Raw genomic sequence first — 22,224 nt, forward strand, 5'->3', positions numbered from 1 at the left:
GGAGTTCGGGGGGGCGGAAAGCCGGCCCCCCCCCCCCAGCGGGGGCAAAGAGAAAAACCCCCCCAAAAAAAAAAAAAAAAAAAAAAAAAGAATGAGGGGAACTCAATCAGAGATGAATTAAATCTGACACCAGCAGAAAGATACATAAGTTGAAAATTACAAATATCAAATTGGGCTAATCTTCAGTGACTATATGATCTTACTCCCCAGCATCACCTGCCAAAAAGAATAGAAAATCAATTGTTTAGACTAAAATTAAAAAGTGGCTGTGGTAGAAGGTCAAAGGAGAGAAGCAAATGAGAATACTGGTAAGAAAGTACAGCATAAAGTAAATTTCAGGCTGGGATAAAGGGAAATGATGCAAGGAGAGATTAGGGAAGGGTTAAGAGCTTAGAAAAGTGCAACAGCCTTGATTTTTAGTGGCAGAGTAGAAAGATAAGAAAATATAACTAAAAGGGAAAATTTTAGAGTTTGAGATATGAGGAGAGGTGACAAGAAATCTGGGTTATATCTCCGAGAGGGAAGAAAAACAGAGAACTAAGTCTGAGGTCAGAGTGTCCAATATTGTATATAGCCCCAAGAGAGTTAAAGCAGCAGCAGCTGAAATATAAATACATGCCAGGTATTAAAATCAATGAACGGACAGGGCATGGTGGCTCATGCCTGTAATCCCAGAATTTTGGGAGGCTGAGGCTGGTGGATTACTCAAGGCCAGGAGTTCGAGACCAGCCTGGCCAACACAGTGAAACCCCGTCTCTACTAAAAATAGAAAATATTAGCTGGGCGTGGTGTCACAAGCCTGTAGTCCCACTACTCGGGAGGCTGACGCATGAGAACCACTTGGACTCAGGAGGTAAAGGTTGCAGTGGGCCAAGATCATGCCACTGCACTTCAGCCTGGGTGACAGAGTGAGACTCTGTCTCAAAATAAATAAATGAAATAAATAAAGTAAAATCAATGAAGGAAGAAAGAGAAGAAAGAGGATCCTAGAAGTAGAAGAAATACACAGATAGGGATAGGTGATAAATAATTTCAGATGGGGAGAAGTTACTGAAAGAGACTAGGTTTTTTATTTTTATTTTCTTTTGAAGTTACTGAAAGCGACTAGTTTTTTTTTTTTTTTTTGACATACCATGTGCAAGTATGAGACATTTTATTTTCTAATTGAAACTGTATTAAGACATTTACTTGGAATCACATTATTCCCTTAATTTTTTCACAGAGAATATTCCATTTACTGTGTAGTTTGTGATCTTGTGGACATGTTCTAAGTAATATATTTGTTAGCATGGTAGTTTCAGTTGGGCAAAACTTACTGCCAATAAGACTTGAATTTAATTTGTCACGTATTTCCAATGGCAACCAATGATCAGGTGCTTCAATATTACAAATTTCAATTCTTCCATTCTTTATGTCTAGGAATACTTTAATTTCCAAGTGTGACTGTTCATACAACACATGAAAGGAAGTATTTATACTAAACTTTGGAGTTTTGCCGTATATCCACTCCCATGTTTGTAGTTCTTTGGCTTTGCTGTTTATGCCAGGAAACAGTGTCTCATCCGTTGGGTTTATTGGGTGAATGTGATTATCAATTTGATGATAAGCAGCATACTCTGTAGCGACAGCATTCATTAGTACTTCACAGGTCAGAGTGGGATCCTTTTCCAAAAGATTTTTCACTAAGGAAGGTATGCTAGCAGTGGCATTGCTCCTGATCCCTTGGTAAGGGCTCTTTAGCAAAGAAGACAAGAATGTCCCATCAGTACTACATAATAAAGTGCAATGGTGATAGGCAGTAGTCCGGCCGATCTTAGAAGCTGTTCCTGAGATTTTAAACTGTCCATCAAGTAAAAGGTCAAACCTTTTGGTAGCCTGCACATCTAGCTGGGGTTGGACAGCATTCAGAGCTCTCAAAATTAATTTCAGATTTTCCATTCTATCATACTTTTTTTTGGTTGTAAAGAAAGTCAAATTGATATTACCCATATCATGGTAGACTGTTCCTCCTCCGCTTCTTCTCCGCGCCAGTTTTATATCTTCTTCTCTCATTAGATTCAGGTTACATTCCTGCCAAGGATTTTGATGCCTACCAATAACAACAGAGGGAGAATTCCGCCAAAAGAATAGAATTGGTTTGCCTTCTAGATTCATATGGTCATGGATCCAGTCTTCCACAGCCAGATTTTGATAGACATCATTGGAAACTGACTGTAAAATGAGCCCATTTTTTACTGTTTTTTTAAAGCCAGCTGCTGGGACCTGGCGGTTACAAAGTAACTGGAAGCAATTCTTCATTGAAAATGGGATCAACATGCTTTTAAAAATGGAAGACAAACAAATTAATTCATCAAAAAAAGGAACATTAAATTATATTTTCTAACTATCAATTATTGGGTATTTAATCCAAACTTATCTCTAAGTATCCAGTGCAGTTGCTTTTGGCTTTTAGCTTTCCAATTAGTCTTTAGCAATGCTATGATTCAGTATTCAAAGGAAATAAATGAAGACAAATTTCAAATAATTTCAGTTGAAATAATTTCACAGTTTTCAAACAGTAAGTCTGCTGCAAATACATTATGTAATATATCTTTTTTTTCTTCCTCTTAGAGACAGGATTTCACCACGTTGCCCAGGCTGGTCTCAAACTCCTGGGCTCGAGCGATCCTCCCACCTTGGCCTCCCAAAGTGCTGGGATTACAGGCATGAGCCACTGCACTCAGCCACATTACCTAGAATATATCTTAAAGCCAAATTATGTTGAATTCACAAGTAACAAATGTTCATCGAGAAAAATGAGAAAATACAGATAAGCAAGAATAAGAAAATAAAAGCATTGATAGTCCTAATCACAATGAACATTTTGGTGTAAATCCATTTTATTTCTAAGCATGTGTACGCACACACATTTCCCTCCCGCAAAGTGTAACCATACTATTATTTCATTCAACATTCTATCTATTTATCTATCTATCCATCCATCCATCCATCCATCTTTTTTTGAGATGGAGTCTCGCCCTGTCACCCAGGCTGGAATGCCATGGCATGATCTTGGCTCACCACAACCTCTGCCTCCTGGGTTCAAGCGATTCTCCTGCCTCAGCTGGGATAACAGGCGCATGCCACCACGCCTAGCTAAATTTTGTATTTTTAGTAGACATGGGGTTTCACCATGTTGGCCATGCTGGTCTCGAACTCCTGACCTCAGGTGATCTGCCCACCTCAGCCTCCCAAAGTGCTGGGATTACAAGTGTGAGCCACTGCACTGGCCCATTAAGCCTATTTTGCATCAGCTTTAATGACTGTTTAATATTCCATTGTTTAAGACTCTGTAATTGTCTCACTGCAGCCTTGACCTCCTGGGCTCAGGCAATCTCCACACCTCAGCCTCTGAAGCAGCTGGGACTACAGGTACACGCCACCATGCCGGGCTAATTTTTAAATTTTTTTAGCGATGGGGGTCTCCCTATGTTGCCCAGGTTGATCTTGAACTCCTGGGCTTGAGTGATTCTCCTACCTCAGCCTCCCAAAGTGCTGGGATTACAGGCATGGGCCACCACACCTGGAACCAAATTCTTTAGTTAAGTAATATCTTAGAAGTACAATTCCTAGATTAAAGAGTCTTCCTATTTTCATCACTCTGTAGTTTATAAACTAACCTACAAAAAGTTGAATCAGTTTACATTCTGTCTAGAAAGGTGTGGCGAGGTTTAATAGAGGAAGGAATACTTGAACTGAGTCACCAAATCGGATAGTTTGCCAGGTCGAGGAACGTATTCCAGGCATGTGCAAAGACAAAGAGTCATGTAATAGTGAGGAGTGTTTTGGGGATTCCCTCCTAGGAGAAAGAGCTATAGTACTAGTCTTCGAGTTCCACTGAAGCCTGTGGCTATTCTGTCCTAGGAAGCCTTGCAACCGAGATTGCATTACTTTGGTTAATTTCTTTGTTCTTGGTTCTGCTAGACTGACTTTGATACAGTACCATATTCATTCAACAAGTATGTATGAAGTGTCTCCTACGTACAAGGCAATAAGAAGATAGAAAATGGGAGGAGATAAATCATGTAATGAACTAAAATATTTGGATTTTTTTAAAGGCAGCTAAGATCCACTGAAGTTTTAAGCAGGAAGTGTTAACTCAGCCATTATACAAATCTGCCTCTGCAGGGTTGAGTATGGATTAAATAAAGGATGGACTAGGGACAGGGAGAACAGTTAACGGACTAAGAAAGTTGTCCACACTAGAGATAATGAGGGCCTAAAGTATGGTAGGAGAGAGAGAGAGAGAGAAGGGGATGGATATGAGTGACATTAGGAAGATTAACTGGCCGGGCACAGTGGTTCACGCCTGTAATCCCAGCACTTTGGGAGGCCGAGGCGAGCGGATCACGAGGTCAGGAGATCGAGACCATCCTGGCTAACACGGTAAAACCCTGTCGCTACTAAAAGTACAAAAAATTAGCTGGGCATGGTGGCGGGTACCTGTAGTCCCAGCAACTCTGGAGGCTGAGGCAGGAGAATGGCGTGAACCCGAGAGGTGGAGCTTGCAGTGAGCCAAGATCGAGCCACTGCACTCCAGCCTGGGCGACAAAGTGAGACTCCGTCTAAAAAAAAAAGAAGGTGAACTGGTCCTTGCCTTCAAGAAACAAGTATCTCCACAATCTAGTGGGAGATATTAAAAAACAAGTAAGGCAATAATTAAAATATAGTGTCCTAAATGCTGTGATACATGTTAAGTACATTAGAGGACCCTCTAATGCTCTAATTAGTGGATGTGACATTGAAGCTGAGACATAAAAGAGGTAAAGAAAAGAATTCTAACTGTGCAACAGCTTAGTGGGAGATAGGACCCATGCAAATAATTTAATTCTACTGGCTGGTTCTTAGGAATACAAGAATGGGGAGTTAATAAGAAGGCAAGAGAAGTAGACGTTAAATTATAAAGAACCTTAAATCCACGTGAAATGCTTGAACTTTATTGCCCAGGCTGGAGTGCAGTGGTGTGATCACGGCTCACTGCAGCCCTGACCTCCTAGGCTCAAGCAATTCTCCCACCTTAGTCAGCATGTGTCACCAGGCCTAGCCTTTTTTTTTTTTTTTTTTTTTTTTTGTAGAGATGAAGTCCCACTTTGCTGTCCAGGCTGGTCTCAAACTCCTGAGCTCAAGCAGTCCTCCTGCCTTTGCCTCCCAAGTGCTGGGATTACAGGCATGAGGGCTTTGGATTTATACTTCAGAGACATCGCCTAGAGATTTAAGCATGGAGAATGTACAATACTTGGTAATAGGTTAAATTAGGGTAAGAGAAAGAGAAGCCAAGGATCATGTCCTTTATGATATAATGATTACAAGCTCAAACTAGACTGCCCTCATTCAAATCCCAACTCTATCCTTTATCAGTTGAATGACCTAAGGCAGATTACTTTTCTGTGTCTCAGATTTGTTATCTAATATGTGCATAACGACAGGACTGATATTATCAGGTTGAGTCTAATGAGCTAATACATATGAAGTGCCTGGCACTGAAGAAAGTACACAATATGTGTTAACTATTTTATTAATATTATGCCCTGATTTCTGGCCTGGCAAAGAGGTGAAATTTCCTAGGACAGATTTTATAAGAACAGGAAGAATGGGGTTAAGATAACTGGTTCATTTTGACTGTGTTGAACTAGCAGCCAATGGCACAGAGCTCAATGGATGGTAACTGAGGTCACAGGAAGGTGGTTCAGTGAGAAGATTTAAGGGCCTGTGACATAAGCCTGAAAAGCAGCAACATTTAAGGGATATAAAGAAGGAGGGAGAGCTCCCAAAGGAAGCTGAGAATAGAAGAAAAGGCAGAAAAATTTTAAATATGCTACTATGGAAGCTTCAGGGAGACAAGATGGTTAACAGAGCCAAATGCCAAAGACTGAGCAAATAAGATGAGGGTTGAAAAGGATCTATTAAACAGTATCAAGAAGGTTATCAGTGATCTTGGTAAGAACCAGATGTACTGAGTAAATAGGAGGCCCAAGGTGGATACAATGAGGGTATTCTAGTTGTGAAGTGGAAAAGCTAGGGCAGTAGGTAGAAAGGAATGTGGAGTTAGGAGAGGATTTAAGATGCAATAGATCTGAGCATGTTTAGATGCTGGTAGGAGAGTCAAGACGGCAACACTGGAGAAGGGAGGTCCTTGAGAAAGTGATGATATTGGGATCCAGAGTTCAGGTAGGAGGCAGCCTTAAAGGGGAAAGTAACAGATAACAGTGGTGGGTACTAATAAGCTGGATGGTGTCTGGATATGGAGATTGTCAAAGATCTTGTGAAATATCTTTTCCTAAGATTAAGGCTCTTACTCTTGTCTGCACATGCAGAGTGTGGAAGGATAGCAAACTAGTTAAGGACTTAAATTTTTAAACCTGGCTCTGCCACTTACTAATGACTTTAGGGAAGTGGTTTAACCTCTAGCTGCTTCAGTGGCCTCAGATGTCATAAAATGATTGAGAGAATTAAATGTGTTAATATGCATAAGCCATTCATGTTTGGCAAATACGAAACATTGACTGTTATGATAGGGTTCCCCCTTTCCCACCTCTATTCTGTGCTTACTGTTTCTATTATACAACATGTATTCCCTCAAGTGAACAAGGATTCCTAACCGAGACACGTCAAAGTGGCATTTACCTTGATAAATTATAGTTCAAGATACTGACTTTGGTCAAAAATGTGATCTTGTTAGGGTTCCAGAATTGATCCAATTCATGATTGAGCCAATGAAGGTATTTTAATAGTGCTCAAAATCTCTCTATTCATCCAGGTATTGTATATACAGTGTGAATGAAACACAACAAAGGTATTAATTCAACAAAGTTCTCATCAATTACATGACAGACATTGTTCTTAGCACTTGGGATTCATCAGTGAGTCAAATGAATAAAGGAGGGCTATTTAAAAAAAGTAGATGGCAGGCCGGGCGCGGTGGCTCAAGCCTGTAATCCCAGCACTTTGGGAGGCCGAGACGGGTGGATCACGAGATCAGGAGATCGAGACCATCCTGGCTAACACGGCGAAACCCCGTCTCTACTAAAAATACAAAAAAATTAGCCGGGCGAGGTGGCAGGCGCCTGTGGTCCCAGCTACTCAGGAGGCTGAGGCGGGAGAATGGCGTGAACCCGGGAGGTGGAGGTTGCAGTGAGCTGAGATCCGGCCACTGCACTCCAGCCTGGGTGACAGAGCAAGACTCCGTCACAAAAAAAAAAAAAAAAAAAAAAAAAAGTAGATGGCCAGGTGAGGTGACTCACACCTGTAATCCCAGCACTCTGGGAGGCCGAGGTGGACAGATCACCTGAGGTCAGGAGTTTGAGACCAGCCTGGCCAACATGGTGAAACCCCGTCTCTACCAAAAATACAAAAATTAACCAGGGCGTGGTGGCGGGCGCCTGTAATCCCAGCTAATCGGGAGGCTGAGGCAGGAGAATTGCTTGAACCCGGGAGGTGGAGGTTGCAGTGGGCCGAGATGGTGCCACTGCACTCCACGCTGGGCAACAGAGCGAGATTCGGTGTATTTAAAAAAAAAAAAAAAAGCAGAGCTGAGAAACGGAGGATTGGAAATGCGTATGTGAGAAAACTTACGTTGCAATTTTAAATGGGTTGTTAGGCTAAGCCTCATTAAGGCGTCATGTGAGAAAAGATGCAAGAAGCTGTTCTAACCACCTGAACACATAAACCAATAAACAGACCTCAGTGAGGATGTGACATTTCAACCGAACCCCGAAAGATGAGAATCACGCAGAGTGAAAAAAGTGAAAACAAAGGGATGTCCAAAACTCCCTGACTGCCAGCTTATTGATTTACAAAGAGAATTATAGGCCATCAATCAGATATTCAGATGAGCCTGTCCGATTATTCACTGTAAGACTACTGACAAGCCAACTCATAAGTTTGCTTGGTGAATACATACTCAGAACAAAAGGACTGAGTTACATGATTTGAATGTCTGACGGAATGGGCTCTGAGGAAAACACTTCCTTAACTCAGAAGCGCCCCTGCTCTTAAGTCGGGATACCTTCTCTCCCCTAGAGGCGTGGATTCATCTGGCACAGGTGCGCCCCTCTTTTTTTATTCTATGCTCCAGTAGTGGATCAGACCCCGACTGAGTAATGCACAGTATTTCAGGATATTTCACAGTCGTTGGGACAGTGTCAAGACTTTGATGGTCTGGTTAAATTTTGTTCCTTAAAAATCACTTTGAATCTTTCTACTCTTACCCTTTAATGACTAATTTTATAAAGTTTTTCCTTATCTTCCATGTTCTTTGGACACTTCGCTACCTCTGCACTGCCAAACACGCCTCCCCATCACTGGGCTGAAAGCGAAAACAGCACAATCCCATCTATCTTTCTAGGCAGGCGCAGCTTCTTCATAAGACCTTGCCAAGACCCTATTATTTTGCCCCCTCTCTGATAATATACAACTTACTCAGAATCTCATTACGGTTGTGTGCATGTTTTACTTCGCCCTTTTGGCTCCCAGGTGGCGTGCACACAGCTAGCCTCCAACATGTTTTATGGTATTTACCCTCCCTCCTGTGTTCAGGGTCGACCCTTCCTAACAGCGAAATTAGGTCGTCCCCAGCGCCGAGGGGAAAGCGTGCACACAGAACCCTTCAGTACCGGCGGGGGAGACCCGCAGGCCCTGGCCCACTGCCAGAGACCCCGCGCGCGCCCAGGGACCACGGCCACCCACGCGCCACGGCCCGCAACTTCCCGGTTAGAAGCGCTTCCGCTTCACCCACCTGCGGCTTCCGGTCGTGCCCACGGGCCTCGCGAGGGCTCGAGCTGGAAAAGTGCGTCGTACGACCCCGAGCAACCGGCAGGCCTTGCGCGAGACCCTGCCCCGCCCCCTGAGGGCCGGCCCCCTGAAGCGCCGGAGCAGGAGGGGCGCGCAGGGATCGCGCTGCGCCTCTCCGCTTGCGGGGTCGTGGGGTCCCGGCAGTCCGCAGGGATGCTAAGTAAGGGTCCTTCAGGGCGAGAACCAGATTCGAGGCAGGGACGCAGGCCACGTTCGAATAAAAGTACCGAAAGTCATAAGGCCCCAGTTCAGATGGGCGTTCCCCGCGTGACAGACAGCACAGAGATAACGGCCACCCCTGGGCGAAGGTAGGAGAGCGGATGTGCTAGGTTGGAGGGGGCATTTCGTGGAGCTAGTTTAGGGGGAGCCCCTAGAAGCCCAGAGCAGTCAGGTCACACGACGGGCAGGAAAGAGTACCAGCAGATATTTTTTACTGAGCACAGAGGCGTTACGCTGGGTCTTTACGTATCTCCTCCAAATAAGTGAGTCCAAGTGGCAGGTAACTCGAAAGGTGAGGAAATTCAAGTCAGTTTTGAAAGACACATTGCATTTAAAGGAATAAATGGTTTTCGCAGTACAGAGATGATGATACAGGATGGAGTGGATCAGAAAACATACTGAGGCGAGTGATCATTCCCATTTGCCAACTCATTGCAGTTGGCAAGACCCTGTGGCTCCATGAGATGGGAAGTTACCCCAGTAGTCAAGGTAGCAAGGTAATAGTTTCGGCTAAGTATTGCTGCCTAACAAACTGCCTCAAACAGTGGCTTCTATCTCTAACATGTGGGCAAGATGGGTGATTCCTCTGCTAGTTTCTCCTGGGCATATTCATGTGGCTTCATTCAGCACGGGTTGGCTATGCTGGGCGGTCCAAGATAGCCTTATTCATGCTCTGGCAGGTGCTGCCTGGCTGCTAGGGCACCTCAACTGAGGCCTAATCTTGGAAGCAGCGCCTCAGCCACATTCTATTGGCCAACAACAACAACAAAGCCAGCCCAGAGTTGAGGCGCGGGGTAGTGGACTTCACCTCTTGATGAGAGAAGCCCAAAGAATTGGTGGTCACCTTTTTCACTCTTGCTCAGAAATCAATCTCTCCTTCAGTTAAAATAGAAACCACTAAGACTTGCCTCTTGGAGTAAGAATCATTCAGTGTTCAGTTAGGTGATGCTGATACGGTAAATGACCAGGGCTTCATATAAAGCTACAATGAAGACAAAATGACACCTCATTTCTTTATTATTACATCTTTTACCAAGGTCACTCTGAGTTCGTCTATCTTGTATTATGCAGGTGGGAATGAATTTTGTTTAGAGTTAACTGCACTAGGAATTTTCCTAGTTATTATTAAAAACAGTCACAGAATATTGTTGCTCTTTGCTTATATTACTTCCTTCTAAATTCCCTGTCTCTGAAATATCAGGTGGTACAGTTTTGGGTTTTTCCCCCTAGTTTCTTGCTGAAAAGGTTTTAAAGAATCCCATTCCCTCCTCCCTGCTCCAGGACTGCTGTCCTTTGGTTATTCTTAACTTTACCTACTTCTTCGGCTTCTCCACTGGAACCTTTCCAGTGACACTCAAACATGCTGTACTCTTTAACAATCCTCCAGTGACCTCACTTCTCTTTCCACTTTTCATCCTGCCTGCTACCCGTCTGAGCCAACCTTCTTGGAAAAACTGCTGTACATCCAGTGTCTATTTTCTCACTTCCCATTCATTGTTTCAACGTACTCCAAAATGGCTTTCCCCCCAATTATTCCAGCAAAAGTGCTTTTGCTAAGGTCACTGGTGACATTCACATTGCTAGATCCAGTGGACTTTTCAGTCTTCATCTAACTGTTCATTTGACTACCTCAACCTGGAGATTCCTGTGGACAACTGTGACATTACCCTGTCAACTCCTCAGTCCCCTTTGCCAGGTTTTCCTCTAGCCTCACTGCCAACTCCTCAGTCCCCTTGGCCAGCTACCCTGCTCTAGTCAACCCCTAAATGTTGGAGTTCCTCAGATCTTTATCTCACACTACATTCTCCTTAAGCAATTTCATTCATTCTATGGCTTTAAGTACCATTTCTGTATATAACTTCAAAATTTATACTTTTTAGTTCCATAGATACAACTGCCTTGTAAACCTGGTAAGTCTAAAAACCATGCTCCTGAACTCACTCTTTTTTTCCCTCAGGGATCCTGCATGCATCTAGCCTTTTTTGCTAGAAGCCCTTTCTTCTTCCTCACTTTCCACTTCCAAACCATGACTACATCCTGTCAAACTTCACCTGTACTCTATCCCCTTCTCTCCACTTTTATGACCATCACTGTCATTCACTTAGACAACCATGTCACTGCAAAAGCTATAAATGTCCTCAGAGGCTGCTCTGTCTATGGAGTAGTGATTCTGTTGTTTCTTTCTTAATAAACTTGCTTTCTAAAATATACTGAGATATTCTTTCCCATTTCCCACAGTTAAAATCAAGTTTATGGCCCAGTGGGAGGATTACCTGAGGCCAGGAGTTTGAGACTAGTCTGGGTAACATTGTGAGACTCTGTCTCTAAAAAAATACAAAAACATGCTGGGTATGGTGGCACATGCCTGTAATCCTAGCTACTAGGAGGCTGAGGCAGGAAGATCGCTTAAGAACAGGAATTTGACACTCAGTGAGCTATGATCGCTCCACTGCACTCCAGCCTGGGCAACACAGTGAGACCATCTTAAAAAAAAAAAAAACCATCTTTATGTGGTATGTCTTGTGTTATGTCTCTCTGAATGCTATACGTTTCTTCATGGCATATCACAATTGGCATCTTATATAATTACTGTATAATGTCCTGTCTTTCCTAGTAGGCACAAAACTCTACAAGGCAGTGGCTATTTTATTCACTGCTGTATCTCCAGCACCAAGCACAGTGCCAGGCTAGGTGAACAAATGAATGATTTGTGTATTTTTTTCTCTCCTAAAGAATTACGTTCCGTAAATAATAAAAAGCATTGTCTTTTTAGCTTATGTCCCATTCAACAATTGTTTTTCACTCTCAATATTCCCTACAAACACATTTGTTTAGTATTTTTCTGATTAATAAAATATAGCTCCCCGCCTCCGAAAAGATGCCCTTTCCTCTTTTAAAATGAATATTAAAGAGATTTCCAACTACCACATATTTTCATAACTGATACACAAACAAGGTTTTTAAACACCAAGTTGTTTTTCTCATATTAAATATTGGTGACATAAAATGGTATCATCTGCAAGACAAACTATTAACACTTGGAAAGAATACTTTTCTAACTCTAAAATGGATTCTATGTGGGGGGAAAAGCAGTTTCAAAGGCACGATTTAAAATGTGAAATCCTTCTGAAGATATGCATTTATTGGCCTTTTCAGTTTATCTGCAGTGATCTTTTACAGAACAAAAATGCAAAATGTAAGAAAGTAAAGTATCCTAAAGCAGAATCCCAAAATGGAAATGTAACATACAAAACCGGTACACCAGAAATACTATGAAATACTGATGTCACATTGCTTGGACCTTTCTTTTTTTTTTTTGAGACGGAGTTTCGCTCTTGTTGCCCAGGCTGGAGTGCGATGGCATGATCTCAGCTCACTGCAACCTCCGCCTCCGGGGTTCAAGCGATTCTCCTGCCTCAGCCTCCCAAGTAGCTGGGATTACAGGCGCCCACGACCACACCTGGCTAATTTTTTGCATTTTTAGTAGAGATAGGGTTTCATCATATTGGCTAGGCTGGCTGCGAACTCCTGACCTCAGGTGATCGACCCGCTTCGGCCCCCCAAAGTGCTGGGATTACAGGCATGAGCCACCATGCCCGGCCGCTTAGACACTTTTTAAAATCACTTGTTAAAGATATATATTAAAATGAAAATGTTTTGGTGCCATTCAAATACTGTTACTTAAAAGCTCTGGTTTTTAAGAAGGATGTAATATAATACCAGAGAAATCTGCTTTGAATTTTGGAAGGCTTTTTCACTCTAAAAGCAACTGCCTTTTGAATAGGCATAATCAAAAAATGCAGTCTAAGATGATTCACAAATAGTAAGAAATAAAGCAATAGTCTTCCATCATTTTGTTAGGGTTTCCTAATAAGGTTAAGTTCTCTTTCAACACCCCCTCTTAATCAAAGGCAGTTTTTGGTTGGTTTGGTAATACATACAAATTGCTTCATTCCACATCTGTCATTTCTAGTCCATCACTTTCTTTGACGTATACCACTGAACCCAAGGCTTTCTCAGAAAGAGATCTTGTGCCAGTCCCTTCAATCCTTGAAAAGTTTTCTTGATTTGTGTCTTCTAATCTTATTTTCTTGGTGTTTTGAAATAACTGAGTCGTTGGTTCCAACCTGCTTTTTTCAGTCGCTCGTATTAAGTGATCGTCCACTTTGGAATCCATATGCATAGCAGATACCTGAGTAGCAGATTTACTAAGTGAAAATCCCATTGGGATAGCTGAACAAATATGAAAGTAATTTTTAAGTAGTGGAAGTGTTTCTTCAACTCGATTACTGGGGGGAAAAAAAAAAAGTAAGTGAATGCAGCAGGAATTTCCCTAACGTCACGGCAATGTTTGTTGGAATGAAATGCCATGGTGATACTAGAAATGTAAAGTAAAATTGCCTCCCACCTTTCAGTGTTCACATTTTCTTTGTGGGAGGGCTTGCAGGTTCTAAAGATTTCTTTGAAAGTCTTTTTAAAAGGAATTTATCTGATTTTATGTTTTATCACCTTTCAGAAAATAGTAGAGATTCTCTTAATCCTTTCATTCTTGCTAGGAAACCTCTTACTAATGGGCTAAAGAAATAACTACTGAAGGCCAAATACTCTTCTAGTATTTTATTTTCTGTAAAAAATAAAGATATCCTGTAAAGATACTTGTGATTGGCTGGGCGCCGTGGCCCAGGCCTGTAATCCCAGCACTTTGGGAGGCCGAGGCGGGCGGATTACCGGAGGTCAGGAGTTAAGGACCAACCTGGCCAACATGGTAAAACCCTGTCTCTACTAAAAATACAAAAATTAGTTGGGTGTGGTGGCATGCACCTGTAATCCCAGCTAATCAGGAGGCTGAGGCGAGAGAATCACTTGAACCCAGAAGACGAAGGCTGCAGTGATCCGAGATCGTGCCACTGCACTCCAGCCTGGGCAACAAGAGGGAGACTGTCTTTAAAAAAAAAAAAAAAAAAAAAGATACTTGTGATAAAGGATGCCCAGTCTGTTAAGAGAGATGATCAGCCGGGCGCTGTGGCTCATGCCTGTAATCCCAGCACTTTGGGAGGCCGAGGTGGGCGGATCATGAGGTCAGGAGATGGAGACCATCCTGGCTAACACAGTGAAACCCCGTCTCTACTAAAAATGCAAAAAACTAGCCGGGCGAGGTGGCGGGCGCCTGTAGTCCCAGCTACTCGGGAGGCTGAGGTAGGAGAATGGCGTGAACCTGGGAGGTGGAGCTTGCAGTGAGCAGAGATCCGGCCACTGCACTCCAGCCTGGGTGACAGAGGGAGACTCCGTCTCAAAAAACAAACAAGAGAGATGATCATGTAGCATGGAGGGAGGCCTTGGGAAATTTCCCAAAGGAGGGGAGCCTAGGTCAGGTTTGCGCTTTCAAAGATGGGCAGGAATTTGGTAGGCAGAGTTGACCAGGATGGCAGAAGGGCAGGCTTCCTGCACAGTAAAGGTCTGAGAAAGCCCAGGGCTTACTGGGGAAGAGTCATCTACCCAAGATGCTCTAGTAGCAACCTGAGATCTGGAGCAGATTCCACAGCTTGGAACGAAAGCACTCACGCCCCCCACTTTTTTTTTTTTTTTTTTTTTTGAGATAGAGTTTCGCCTTTTCACCCAGGCTGGAGTGAAGTGGTGTGATCTCAGCTCACTGGACCTCCACCCCCCAGGGTTAAAGCGATTTTCCTGCCTCAACCTCCTGAGTAGCTGGGATTACAGGCGCCCACCACCACGCCCAGCTAATGTTTGTATTTTTAGTAGAGATGGGGTTTTGCCATGTTGGCCAGGCTGGTCTCGAAGTCCTGACCTCAGGTGATCCAGCCACCTCAGCTCCCAAAGTGCTAGGATTACAGGCATGAGCCACTGTGCCCGGCCTCACCCACTTTTAGAATGTATTATGTCTTTAATATTTAGACATATGTATCTTTGATAGTATACAATTTCATAGTCATCAAACTCTAATTACTGACTGAACATTTCTAAAGAATCATCTTGAAACCCTATTTATCCATATTTGTGATTGAATATCAGTGTTTATAACAAAACAGAGTCCTGGGTCTACTGTAGTAGCCTAAATATAGTAGTTACTCACATATTAATATAATAACTAGGTAAAAGTATATATTTGGCTTTCTGGGAATCAAATACAACTTAGCTAAATTTTTAAAGATCTCCGATGAAATTCTGAAATATGGGTATACTTGTTTTTTAGATTTGGAACTGAAGATGAATTTTTCTTCCTCATCAAAGGAATATCTAATACTGCCTTCAAATTAATAAAATTGAGTTTTTTCTATTCTTTGGTTTCTCTTTTTGTTAGAAAGGAAATACTCCTGGTCAAATGCATAACTTGAATCTAAACCTGAGGAAACAATCAGATAAACCCAAACAGAGGTATCCTCTATGAAACAAATAGCTTCTACCTAAAAATGTCAATGTTATGAAAGACATGGAGAGGCTGAGCAGCTGTTTCAGATTAAAGGAGGCTAAAGATACATTATTTCAAATGCAACCAATGCTCTTGACTTGGGAAGGGGATGGAATGTACTACAAAGATCATTACTTAGATAACTGCAACATTTGGATATTTGACAATATTAGATAATAATATTGGATCAATGTGATAGATGCCATGAATGTGATAATTGTGATAATTATATATAATATTATATATTATATATTATTAATGTGATAATTATATAAGTCAATGTCCTTGTTCTTAGGCAATACATACTGAAATAGTTGGGGGTGAAGAATCATATCTGCAGGTTGCCCTCAAATTGTTTAGCAATAGAGAGATAGATACACAGATACAGAGAGAGTAAAATATGCAAAATGCTAACAACTGTTAAATCTAGGAGGTAAAGCTTAAAAAGTTGTTCTACGTATTATTATTACATTTCTGTAGGTTTAAAACTTTTTCAAAATACAAAATTGAAAAAAGGTTTTCAAAAACACAAAACTCTATAAAACATTGCATTTGAAATCAACAAACATAAAATAATGATAACTTATATAATTATCAATTTGTACATTAAATTTCAATCTAAAAGGACTGAGGAGGAACCAAATACAATAGGGTAGACTTGGCCCTGTGAGTCTCACCTTAACTTCCCCAGAGTTGAGGATATGAAGGGTGAACAAGTCTATTGGGGGCTTCTTTGGACTGGCATTTAGGTTGCCATTCGAGAAGAAATCTGGCATATACATGTAAGAATAAAGGTACGTAAAGAGAGAAATCAATCTGGACAAAAAGGACAAAGGGCTTTCTTTACCAGATATTAAGATACGCTACATGGCTGGGCACAATGGCTCACGCCTGTAATTCTAGCACTTTGGGAGGCCAAGGTGGAAGGATCTCTCGAGTCTAGCAGTTTGAGACCAGCCTGGGCAACACAGGGAGACCTCATCCCTATCAGAAAAAAAAAAAAAAAAAAAAAGAAAAGATATGCCACAAAGTGAAAGCAATAAAAATAACCTTGTACAGGTACAGGAACAAATAGTCAGTAGAATATGACAGAACTGTAATTTGGACTTAGGTATTTGAGGAACTTCACATATGTTACAGGTGGCACTATAAGGCAAAAGAGACAGAACAGACTAAGTTTAGTATGATAGTATTGTGAACATTGGCTCACTGTGTGGATAAAAGTTAAGCAGGATCTTATTTTTTTTTTTTTTTTTTTTTAAGCAGGATCTTAAATACAGAAGTGAGCTGGGCGCGATGGCTCACGCCTGTAATCCCAGGCCTTTGGGAGGTTGAGGCAGGTGGATCACAAGGTCAGGAGTTCGAGACCAGCCTGACCAACATGGCGAAACCCCATCTCTACTAAAAATACAAAAATTAGCTGGGTATGGTGGTGGGTGCCTGTAATCCCAGCTACTCAGGAGGCTGAGGCAGGAGAATCACTTGAACCCAGGAGGTGGAGGTTGCAGTAAGCTGAGATCATACCACTGCATTCCAGCCTGGGTGACAAAGGAAGACTCCATCTCAAAAAGAAAAGAAAAAAAGAAAAAAAAAAAGTGGAGAGCAAATGCATTAAAGACCTAAATGTGAATGGCAGAACTGTAAATGCAATAGAAGACAATGAAGGACACTATATCTGTTACCCTGGGGTGAAGAAAGATTTCTTGAACAAGACCTAAAAAGCTTGAACAATAAGGAAGGAAATCAAGTGAGTCTGATTACTCATAATTGGGAATTTCTATTCAATGAAAAAAATATAAACAAAAAGATAAGAGACTGGAAGGAGATATTTTCTGTGTCCAAAGCTGATGGTATTTAGTGGCTGGAATAGAAAGAGAACACCTACAAATTAGCAAGGAAAAAGTAATCCCGCTAGAAAAATGGGCAAAGGATATAAAAACATAATTCAAAGACTGAGGAATCCCAAACAGATAATGAGAGTACATAAAGAGATATTCAGACTTAACTAGGAATCAGAGAAATTCAAGTTGCAAAGACAGTGCAACCCCTGCTCTCCGGGTTCCCATGATTCTCCTGCCTCAGCCTCCCGAGTAGCTGGGATTACAGGCACCCGCCACCATGCCCGGCTAATTTTTGTATTTTTAGTAGAGATGGTGTTTCACCATGTTGGCCAGGCTGGTCTCGAACTCCCGACCTCAAGTGATCTGCCCTCCTTGGCCTCCCAAAGTGCTGGGATTACAGCATGAGCCACCGTGCCTGACCACATCTGGCTAATTTTTAAAACTCATTTTTTTGTAGAGACAGGTGTCACTGTGTTGCCTAAGCTGGTCTCAAACTCCTGTCCTCAAGCAATTCTCCCACCTCCCAAAGTGCTGGGATTACTGGCGTGAGCCACCACGCCTGGACTGGTTTGAACCTTTTAGAACAAAATCCAGATCACAGCAGTCCTCTGCTCAACACACTCTAGTTACTTTCCACCTCAGAGACAAAAACAAATTATTTACATATCTAGTCCCCAGCTATGGTAGGCAGAATAATAGTCTCCATAGATGTCTTTGTCCTAATCCCCAGAAGCTGTGACTATGTTATGTTATGTGGCAAGGGGGAATTAAGGTTGCTAATCAGCTGACTCTGAGGGTGGGAAAATTCTCCTGGATTAATTGGGTGGTACCAATGTAATCACTAGGGCTTTTTTTCGTTTTTTGTTTTTTTGTTTTTTCTTTTTGGAACAGAGTCTCACTCGGTTGCCCAGGCTGGAGTGCAGTGGCATGATCTAGGGTGACTGCAGCCTCCACCTCCTGGGTTCAAGTGATTCTCGTGCCTCAGCTCCCAAGTAGCTGGGATTACAGGTGCACACCACCACAACCAGTTAATTTTTGTATTTTTTGGGAGAGACAGGGTTTTGCCATGTTGACCAGGCTGGTCTTGAACTCCTGACCTCAAGTGATCCACCTGCCTCGGCCTCCCAAAATGCTGGGATTATAGGTGTGAGCCACCGTGCCTGCCACACAAGAGTCTTTAGAAGTGAAAGAGGGAGGTAGAATGTGTTAGCCATGATGCAATGTGAGGAGGACTTGACTGGCCATTTTTGGTGTTGAACATAGACTGGGATCACAAGGGCTGCCAGTAGAAGCTGGAAAGGCAGGAAAGGGGATTTTCCCCTAGAGCCTCCAGAAGGAATGTAGACCTGCCTGACATGTTGATTTTAGCCCAGTGAGACCCATTTTGAACTTGTAAATCTCCAGAACCGTGTGATAATAAATTTGTGTTGCTTAAAGACACCAAGTGTGTGGTAAATTGTTGTAGCAGCCATAGCAAACAACTCTACCAGCAAGCACTCTCTCCTGTCTCTTTCCTTTCTTCTACCCCAGACCTATCCCCCATTGCTGTTCCTCAAGAATATTCTATGCCAAACCCTCTCCTGCTTCAGGACCTTTGCACTTACAGTTCCCCCAGCTTGAAGCAATTTTTGCATTGCAAACCACTTCCCTTGAGGATAGTTAGTGACATGGGGCCTGGGATTGTGAAGAATGGCAGACTTCTGCTGCTAGTCATGATGGAGTAACAGAGACCAGACTTATGCTCATGCTTTCAGCATCTTTTTTTTTTTTTTTTTTTAGACGGAGTTTTGCTCTTGTCCCCGAGGCTGGAGTGCAATGGCACGATCTCGGCTCACTGCGACCTCTGCCTCCCGGGTTCAAGCAAGTCTCCTGCCTCAGCCTCCCGAGTAGCTGGGATTACAGGCATGTGCCACCATGCCTGGCTAATTTTGTATTTTTAGTAGAGACAGAGTTTCTCCATGTTGGTCAGGTTGGTCTCGAACTCCCGACCTCAGGTGATCTGCCCACCACGGCCTCCCAAAGTGCTGGGATTACAGGCATGAGCCAACGTGCCCAGCCTGCTTTCAGCATCAAAACACAAAACACATGAAGCAATGGCTTTTTTGGACAATAGGCAGTTTGGAAGAGTGATCCTTGAGAGAAAGGAAATAAAGTAAGCCCTATGAATGGACACTGCCTAGAACTTTCAGACCTCAGCATAAGGAGGAAACTATCTGATTTAAAAACAGGAACACAGCATCAGTGAGCTGTGGAACAAGATCAAGTGGCTTAACACATATGGAATTGTAGTCCCAGATTTTTTTTTGAGGGGATCAGGAAGAGGACAGTGAAAAAAAAAAAAAAAGTAATAACAGAGGTTTTTGTAGTGAAGCTTTTTAAATGATGGAAAAACTAAGGGACTAGAAAACCCAGACCTTAGAAGGTGTCTGTCACAGGAGAGAGAGAGCACAGGGTACTATATAAGGCTTAGCCCGGGCCAGGCACAGTGGCTCATGCATATAATCCCAGCACTTGGGAGGCTGAGGTGGGCGGATCACTTGAGTCCAGGAGTTCAAGACCAGCCTGGGCAACATGGTGAAACCCCATCTCTACAAAAACATACAAAAATTAGCTGGGCATGGTGGCACATACCTGTGGTCCCAGCTACTCAAGAGGCTACGGCAGGAGAACTGCTTCAACCTGAAAGGTGGAGGGTGCAGTGAGCTGAGATCATGCCAACATACTCCAGCCTGGGTACTGGGCAACAGAGGGAGACTGTCTTTAAAAAAAAAAAAAAAAAGGCTGGGAGCAGTGGCTCACGCCTGTAATCCCAGCACTTTGGGAGGCTGAGGCAGGTGGATCACAAAGTCAGGAGATTGAGACCATCCTGGCTAACACTGTGAAACCCCGTCTCTACTAAAAATAATAATAAAAAAAAATTAGCCGAGTGTGCTGGTGGGCGCCTGTAGTCCTAGCTACTTGGGAGACTGAGGCAGGAGAACGGCGTGAACCTGGGAGGCGGAGGTTGCAGTGAGCCGAGATCATGCCACTGCACTCCAGCCTGGGCAACAGAGCAAGACTCCGTCTCAAAAAAAAAAAAAAAAAAGGTTTAGTTGGGGCAGGATGGGACACTCACTACCCCTTGGGTTTCCAAAGAGGGAAGGAAATTTTTACTTTCTTAGGTTAGGAGAGAAAGTCAACAGTTCTTGATAGGAAAAAAAGGAAAATCTTTTCACCCTCTTTTGACCTTAAAATGATCATTTGCTTACATTCTTTCCAAAGAATCTTCACTACCATCTAGGTGGCATTCATAAGTGCTTAAACTTTTCTTATTCTTTCTGTAAGGGAAGTACTTTCTTACTTCCTATATTAATAATCTCCCCACCCCTGAAGTCTTCAACTCCAACTGACAGTTTTAAACTTAGAACATTCTTTCCTATTTGTTTTTAATAACGCTAGGTAATGTATTCAAAATAATCTTAGTATCTGAAGAGGAAATGAGATTATACATTATTCCCTCTAACATAATTTCTCAGTTTGTCAATTAAAAATACTTATATTTCCGAGGATATGTGCTCCTTGTGTCCTCTAACCTCTTAAAGTAACAGGGACACTTAATTTTTTTTTGGTATCTGATTATACTTACAAAGTATATGATTATCTGAAAACAAATGCGACAAAATATGAGACTACGTAATAACACGATGAAAAGAGATAGAAAAAACATGGCACTTATATTAAATGTACTTTTATGACTAAATTTGTTCTAACATAAAAGTTGTTTATCCCTGCCAGTGACATCTTGTGGGGAAAAAAATGAGTACTCACCTGGCAAAAACAGGAATTGTTAGTCTCCTCAAACGAGAGCTTACTCTTGATATACACAGCATTCTACCATATCAAGGGCATCAGAGAATTGCTGTAAAAACCTACTGTCTGTGTCATCTGCAGGAAAGGGACATGGTAGGTATTAAGAAAAATTAAGAAGACTTCCCCCCCCCCCCCCCCCCCCAGTTCTGGGCTCCAAAAAATTGGTAGAAGAATGCAGCGCTCATTCTTTTTCACCAAAAGGCTCATTTGTCCACTTTAAGGTGAGGGGATTTGGAAAAGGACTGGCATGTGGAGAAGGAATATCGGTCAGGAATCTGGACTTTCGTTGCTAGTTCTGCCACTTCCCGATTCAGCTCTGATCGTGCAGAGCTGACCAAGCCGCGGTCCCCAGGCTCCCCTGACCCCAGGCTGCCCACGCTCGCCGGGACAGGCCGGCTCGCTCCCCTCATGCTGCAGTGGGAGGGCTGGACCTGGAAGGTTCCCTCAAAACGGGCCCAAAAGCAGCTCTAGGAGTAACCGGTTCACGGAACATGGGTCCAGAAGGTCCAGAATGATGTCCAAGCTCTGGGAAAGTGGAACAAAGCCACCGCCGCGAAGCAGCAGGTGTTCCAAGCTGAGAGAAGACGGGGCGGCGACCTGCAGCCTTGCGCATGCGCGTTCCATCCAGGTGCGGCAGCCTCAGGCAGGGATTAAGAAATGAGTCGTGGAAAAGGGGGCTCACGGCTGGTTACTAGGAGACGGGACGCTCGGGTCGGGCGTCTAGGCGCTGCGTGGGCGTGCGCCTGCGCGGCGCGGATGGGCCAGGAAGAGGTCCCTCCTAGGTGCCCTGTAAGGCAGGCAGGTGGACGTACGCGTCGCTCCGTGCGTAGGTGCGCGCGCACGGCTTGTAGTCCCCGCGAGAGGGAAGGTCGAGCCAGGTACGCGTGCGCACCGGGCCTGGGGGCGAGCGGGACGGAAGCAAAGCTGGGGCGCCGGGGAGGTGGAAGACGAGCCCCACTCCGGTACAGACCGAGAGGGCGGGGCCACGCCGGCGCCGCCTGGCGCTAACCGCTGCCGCCGCCTTCCCGCCGGCTGCCGCCTTCCTCCGATTCGCCGGGG

At 43.3% G+C, this 22,224-nt stretch overlaps 3 protein-coding genes across 14 annotated transcripts in view; 1 reads left to right on the top strand and 2 right to left on the bottom strand.

Moving 5' to 3' along the window:
* Window positions 1–1,108: 1,108 nt before the first annotated feature.
* Window positions 1,109–9,210, bottom strand: LIPT1 (lipoyltransferase 1). The gene is made up of 2 exons (XM_023211411.2): window positions 8,774–9,210; window positions 1,109–2,317 (listed from the first exon to the last, which is right to left on the bottom strand). The coding sequence occupies exon 2, from the start codon at window positions 2,314–2,316 to the stop codon at window positions 1,195–1,197; it is 1,122 nt and encodes a 373-aa protein (XP_023067179.1). The 5' UTR covers window position 2,317; window positions 8,774–9,210; the 3' UTR covers window positions 1,109–1,194.
* The window catches only part of TSGA10 (testis specific 10), a 154,971-nt gene continuing 141,616 nt past the window's right edge, over window positions 8,870–22,224 (top strand). Inside the window, exon 1 of one of the 8 annotated variants that reach the window (XM_023211410.2) lies at window positions 8,870–9,137. The gene's annotated coding sequence lies outside the window, so the exon portion shown is untranslated. The other 7 variants (XM_023211406.2, XM_023211404.1, XM_023211407.1 and 4 more) reach the window with 7 other exon arrangements.
* On the bottom strand, window positions 11,554–22,214 carry C15H2orf15 (chromosome 15 C2orf15 homolog). 5 transcript variants are annotated; one of them, XM_023211423.2, is made up of 3 exons: window positions 21,978–22,214; window positions 21,124–21,240; window positions 11,554–13,337 (listed from the first exon to the last, which is right to left on the bottom strand). In XM_023211423.2, exons 2-3 carry the CDS (start codon window positions 21,183–21,185, stop codon window positions 12,998–13,000), a joined length of 402 nt encoding a protein of 133 aa, XP_023067191.1. In that variant the 5' UTR covers window positions 21,186–21,240; window positions 21,978–22,214; the 3' UTR covers window positions 11,554–12,997. The 5 variants fall into 5 exon arrangements, with proteins under 5 accessions (XP_023067191.1, XP_023067190.1, XP_023067187.1 ...); XM_023211422.2 differs by having other exon boundaries at window positions 21,848–22,214; XM_023211419.1 differs by lacking the exon at window positions 21,978–22,214 and adding an exon at window positions 21,763–21,902.

Source organism: Piliocolobus tephrosceles, chromosome 15, assembly GCF_002776525.5.
Source record: "Piliocolobus tephrosceles isolate RC106 chromosome 15, ASM277652v3, whole genome shotgun sequence".
Lineage (NCBI taxonomy): Eukaryota > Metazoa > Chordata > Mammalia > Primates > Cercopithecidae > Piliocolobus > Piliocolobus tephrosceles.